This window comes from Tubulanus polymorphus, chromosome 3 (assembly GCF_964204645.1).
Source record: "Tubulanus polymorphus chromosome 3, tnTubPoly1.2, whole genome shotgun sequence".
Lineage (NCBI taxonomy): Eukaryota > Metazoa > Nemertea > Palaeonemertea > Tubulaniformes > Tubulanidae > Tubulanus > Tubulanus polymorphus.
The window spans coordinates 9,861,146-9,867,071 of NC_134027.1; the positions used below are offsets into that span (position 1 = coordinate 9,861,146).

A 5,926-nucleotide genomic window follows, 5' to 3' on the forward strand; every position below is an offset into this window, starting at 1 on the left:
ATGACCACTGACCAGAAGAATGCACGACACGTTGTCGTAACGTGGCGTCAAATTAACGGTCTTTTTTTAATTCACGAGTATAATCTTTTTTCGAATGGGTTTTACTGGGATATTATCATCTTCTTTTGCACGTTATTATTTCTAAATTCCACACAAAAATAATCTTGTTTTGTAACAAATTTTCAGAAGTATATTTTCGATATTGTTTTCATAGGAATTTCCGTGTTTTTGAATGGTCAAGTAAAGAAGACAAACACAGAATGCATCAATGAAACGCGATCAATAGTCAACACGCACCTATATGTCGGTTGCAAAAATGATGCCAAGTCAGTGTCGATTATATATGGCCAAAGAGGATGTGCCTTTGATGATGTTATTAGGTATCATATATATCTAAATTACAGTGTCATTGGGCCTTATGCCGGCAGTATAGATGAACTAGCAATTTGGGACCGCATTCTCAGTCATTTGGAAATACTTGAAATCTACAACCTTAACTTTCCTAATGGTGAGTCATTTCAATTCGTGGAACATAATTTGGCTTTGTAACATTGAAGATTCTATTCCCTGAAGTTGAATAATCCTTTTCGTTTATTTGTGTTACGTAATACGGCAGAGTATATGGGAATACGTTTTTTCGAAGGTTTATATTTCCATAGTCATTATCAAGCCTCTATTTTGCAAAATATTCCATATATAAGTGAAACCAACAATATTTCAATGTATTCATTCAACAAGGAACGACGGGAATATGTGGGGCGCCGCCCATTCCTACGACTTCTGTCGATGCAGAGTCGACCAGTCGTACAGCTGCGACGCCTATCAGTGCAGCTTCCATTAAGATTCCAACCAAACGAGATTCGGAAAGTTTCGATTCAGCCATCAAATCGCTATCAAATATTCACGAGAAGCTTAAAGACCCTGAAGTCGACGTACTCAAAGTTGCGAAACTGGTGGAATTATTGAAGGAATCGAAACCATTCAACACTCTCAATGATCAACAAGTTATCGACGTTACGGATGTAAGACGCAAACTGGAAATATCACCGAAAATACATACACGTCTCCATTGTAATGATGAATCAATTGATTAGCATTTTAGCATTTGTAATATTACCCGAAAGATTTTCTGGATTTTAGGTTATCAGTGGTGTGATGAATGATGCTCAACAGTCCACCGTTCTTAAATCATGGAACAAAACTGTCGAGGTCAGTCACGATCTTTTATTCAGTTCCTTAATCCATCTGTACCTTGTATTGATAAATACCTTTGATTTTAAAGTACCATTTTTCCCATCTCACAGACGAGAGTGGCGGCAGCGCAAACGGTATACTCATTAGACGAGATAGTAACGCAAGCCTCATCCAGACTTGTCGAAATTGGTCACCAAATCAACACTACACTAGAATTCGTACAACCGCACGCAGGTCTATTAATTCTATGTCAACGAAATTCATATTTTGATTTGGTTTGAGCATTACCTATCTTTTTAAGAACATGCATGGTTTATCTTTTCGTTTATTTTTCGACAAATAGAAGTAAATATCAAGATGATGAACCGACGAAATGTTCCTGTCAAACTTCCGGAAAGCGGTAATGTTACTGGATCAGTATCATTATTGTCTTATAATGATGTTGAAAGTGATCCCTTAGCAGTCGCTACTACGACCTATAAGTCTATCCAATCCGTATTACCAAATGAAATCGAGAATATCTCACAGTAAGTCAATGAAATTGACTGATTTAAATTTGTTTCGAATACTTTAAATTATAATTGCATATGTGTTCGATGTATTTTAGCATCATTGGTAGCAACATTATTGGAGTATCTATTGTTTCTAATAATACTGGACTAAACCAATTAAAAGTTGACATAGAATTTCCTATTCCCGGTTGTGAAGCTGAGCCTAAATGTGTCTTTTTACAAAAGGAAAAGAGCAATAAAAGGTGAACTCAAACATAGAAAATATAAATCTTTGATCATTTCAATAATCAATACTGTATCATTTCAAATCATCAAAATTCGTCTGTTATTCTAAAATCAATGCAGTTCAGAAGGCGACGTAATACGATGGTCTGGTGACGGCTGCTCATTGGTTGATTTCGTTAACGACAGCGGTTTGATCAAAATGGTAAAATGTCGATGTAACCACACGACAAACTTCGCAGTACTTCTGCAAGTGAAGAGCGTTAAGGTAAATCTCTAGTCCTGATTTTTGCCCTCAAAATAAATCGGTCGTTGTAATAAAGTTTCTCGGTATTTATCATTTCACGAGCATAATTTTCACACCTCATTCCTCATTCAAACGATTGAAAAAAGCCTCACGTGAAAATATTATTGTCATGTTTCAAGTTATCGAGTAAAGACACGAAGGCCCTTGAGATCATCACCTACATCGGCTGTACGTTATCCATCCTGGGGACGACGCTGACGATTCTGACATTCATATTTCTCCGGTAAAGCAAATGAATAACTTCATTCAGTTAACAGTGCATAGATCCTGAACTTAAGAAAAGAGGTTATATAAGATATAGAAATATGGAGTAGTTGTCGGGAATGAGATTTCAAAAAAAAATGTAATTTCACAAGTTTATAATTCTAGGATGTATACGGATAGAGTGTTAGTTCACGTAAACTTAGCCCTTGCCATATTGTTCTCGCAAACTCTTCTTCTTGCGGGAAGCGGTGTTCAACGAAATACGGTCAGTATAATCGAAATGACAGTATCAACGAATAAGTCTTGAAATGAATTTAAAAATAGAAAATTTATAAAAAAATTTATTGAAATCAAATTTGATATAATGTGTTGTCGTCATTGTTTCTATATTTTGTTGAACAGATGCATTTTGCACTTTCTGTGGTTAACGAATAGACTCATTATATCTAAACAAAGAATATATGGGAAATACCGCACTATTAATATCTCCACCGAAATACCATATTGGTTTTATGATAAAAAAGTGCTTATCCCTTTTTAAGAGTGGATGTGTTGCTGTGACCGTTTTGCTGTTCTATTTTTACCTGTCCTCATTTTCCTGGATGCTTATCGAGGGAATACATATCTACTTACAAGTCATCGTTGTGTTCGCGTCGGAGACGAAAATGAAACTCTACTATATATGTGGATGGGGTAAATGAAAAAAATAATAGGCACCTACGCGATACTTTGTCGTGAATTCTGGGCTCACGACTGTTCGTTTTTTTTTTCAGGTTTGCCGTTGCTAGTTGTCGCGGTCGCTGGCGGTTTATTCCACGATACGATCGGAACGCATGAAGTGTAAGTAATGTTTAACGATACATCCAAACGACACTATACTTTCTTCAAGAAGCCAACTCGAAAGAGGAATTGATTTTTTATGAGTATTTCTGATGGAAATCAAACAAATTTAAGTATCTTTGCTCAGGTGTTGGTTATCACCGAATGACAACTCAATCTGGGCGTTCGCCGTTCCGGCTCTTACTATCGTTTTCGTAAGTCTATCTTTCAGAAATGTCCACATTTCTGTGACGTGATCAGATTTTAGAACTATAAAATCTTTCTGATTGTAAAAAATACCAATCATCATCGACAGAAATTGACGCACAATCAAATCGATGTATTTTGCAGATAAATTTGGTGATTCTGTTCAGAGTTATGTACGTCATCGTCGTTTTGAGTGTAACGAAAGAAGATAGCAAGATGACTAGCGCCGTGTAAGTGGCGTATCATGGCCAAATATCTGACCTTCCAGTTTGGAATCCTATAACCATCATAGTTTGAAGAAATGTCGTTTTTCGAAGATCTGGATCTGAAGTTAATGTTTGAATCAATCTTAACCAATCGTATATCGTGTTCTGTCCGTGTAGGAATAATTCGCAATAGTCTTCTGCCTAGTACACAGTTTCAAAATATCTTTATGTAACTTTTTTTGTAGGCAAGCTGCAAAAGCGTCATTAGTTCTCCTACCGGTCTTGGGTACGACGTGGATATTTGGCGTACTGGCGTTCTCTGAGAAGACGGTCGTCTTTCAGTACGTGTTCGCCTTGACGAATTCTCTTCAAGGACTTCTTTTGTTCGTTTGTCACTGCTTGATCAACACGGAGGTAGGCTTTAAAGGAAACCGAAACCGAAAAATAACAGTTTGACCATACCCTTGGACTATACGATTCAGTAATACAAATCAGCTAATTCAACCATATTCGATATACCGTGGCTGTATTTAAGGGCTGGTCTCGGGGTACGGACCACTGCCTTCCCATTGAGGTTGCCTTTTTCATCAAGACAAAGATCGTTAAAACCTGTAAATTTGACGCTCATCCTTTCGGAAATTGCATATCCATAGATGTATATATTTCTTAAAAGATATCTAATACCGTGTGAGGGACACCGGTGGACTATGGCATGGCGGCTTTATCTATAAAAACTACTTTCTTCCTTCTGGACCCTGCCTTCCAAATTTCATCCGCCCGTTGAATACATGATACGCACCATCTACTTTGATATATGCTTTTCCATTGTCTTGGGTAGAGAGTTCAAATAGTTGCAAAAACAGTAGAAATCTCATTTTCTAATGAGTATATACTACTTAAAAACTAATAAACATAATTGAAAAAGGTAAAAAGTATATAATACCACATAGAGATGTCTATTGATCCTGAAAAATTCAAAAATTTAGATTCAAATTTGTAAGAATCACGAATTTTTGATCGGGATGAGCAATAATTCAAGTTGAATTTTCGGGAAGACGATATCGATGTTTATAACTTCACCAGCGCGCATTGTTGTATTAGATTTTTAAATGAGTAATCATAAAAAAGTTTAATATCAGTTGAGTTCATCGATATTTTTACTTTGTTTCTATCCTAATGCAATCCAGAGATATGAACGAAATGAAAAAATTAAACGGGGGAAAATAGAGACAAAGAATTCAACAATGCGGACCCGGTGGGTACCCAAAAAAATGGCGCCTGGAAACTGTAAAAAGGCTTATTCAAGCGAACGTTTTCGGAAGTTACATTTTCCCATTTATACTCATTAGAAAATAAGATTTTTACTGCTTTTCTTCTATGGATTTTCAACTTTTCCATTGTTTATCGTCGAAAAATTTCCATTGGTTCCAGGCACCACAACTGCGGATAGACAAGCAGTAATTCTCAAACGAATTTTATTTGCAGGTGCGCGAGGTTTTCTATCGTCGGAAATCGGCGTGGGAATCAAGCCACGGTACAATGAGCAGTCGAGTGGAACCGAGTGAGAATCGTTCAACGCCCAACGCAAGAAATAATACGACAGGGACAGGTTGAAGATTGAGACGCACGGAACGTCTTATCGTGTCCTGACACGTAGCATTCTACTTTCTACGTTGCATACACATTATAATTCATACTTGTATGCCTGTAATATCTGCGAAATAAATTGAAAATGTTTTGACGATGATCGAATCGCGAGACATCGCTTTACACTTGTTTATTTGGGTCATATCGTGAGTTCGATTAACTCTTTAGGGTTCAAATAAATTCATTTTCAAATATCCAACTGTTAAGTCTGTTCTAACCAATACTATGGCATAAGATTTTGGCAAGCTGTGAGTGAATGTTTTTTAAATGTTAGTATTGTGTATACATGTGTAGGGGCGAATCTAGGAAAATCGGGACGCCGAGGTCCAGAAGAAAAGAGGAGGCATGTTTCAGATAAAGCAGCCATGTCATTTGCTACTAGCGGGCCCACCTATGTGGTAGATACTTTTTAAGACATAAATCCGAAAATAAGCAATTTCCGAACCATCGTTGAAATATAAATAGGGCAACCTCAACGAAGTAAGAAAGTTTGTAATATTGCCCAGAACACGCGATGACCCGAGGCAATCGACTCTGCAGTAATAAACGGAGTTGACATTACCGTTGCATATATATATATATATATATATATATATATATATATATAT

General features: G+C 36.7%; 1 protein-coding gene across 1 annotated transcript; it reads left to right on the plus strand.

Annotated features, from left to right (window-relative positions):
• Window positions 1-977: 977 nt before the first annotated feature.
• LOC141902584 (adhesion G-protein coupled receptor D1-like) lies at window positions 978-5,372 on the plus strand. Its single transcript, XM_074790387.1, has 14 exons — window positions 978-1,022; window positions 1,141-1,209; window positions 1,305-1,428; window positions 1,538-1,721; window positions 1,802-1,948; window positions 2,052-2,196; window positions 2,355-2,458; window positions 2,605-2,704; window positions 2,982-3,132; window positions 3,213-3,279; window positions 3,407-3,473; window positions 3,610-3,695; window positions 3,917-4,085; window positions 5,157-5,372. Exons 2-14 carry the CDS (start codon window positions 1,156-1,158, stop codon window positions 5,283-5,285), a joined length of 1,527 nt encoding a protein of 508 aa, XP_074646488.1. The 5' UTR covers window positions 978-1,022; window positions 1,141-1,155; the 3' UTR covers window positions 5,286-5,372.
• Window positions 5,373-5,926: the final 554 nt, after the last annotated feature.

Excerpts from the sequence above, each read along its gene's own strand:
- LOC141902584 (XM_074790387.1), top strand. The coding sequence starts at position 1,156 with ATGAATGATGCTCAACAGTCCACCGTTCTTAAATCATGGAACAAAACT. Across the intron at positions 2,459-2,604 it reads CTGACATTCATATTTCTCCG|GATGTATACGGATAGAGTGT; the intron begins GTAAAGCAAATG and ends TTATAATTCTAG. Across the intron at positions 3,696-3,916 it reads AGCAAGATGACTAGCGCCGT|GCAAGCTGCAAAAGCGTCAT; the intron begins GTAAGTGGCGTA and ends CTTTTTTTGTAG.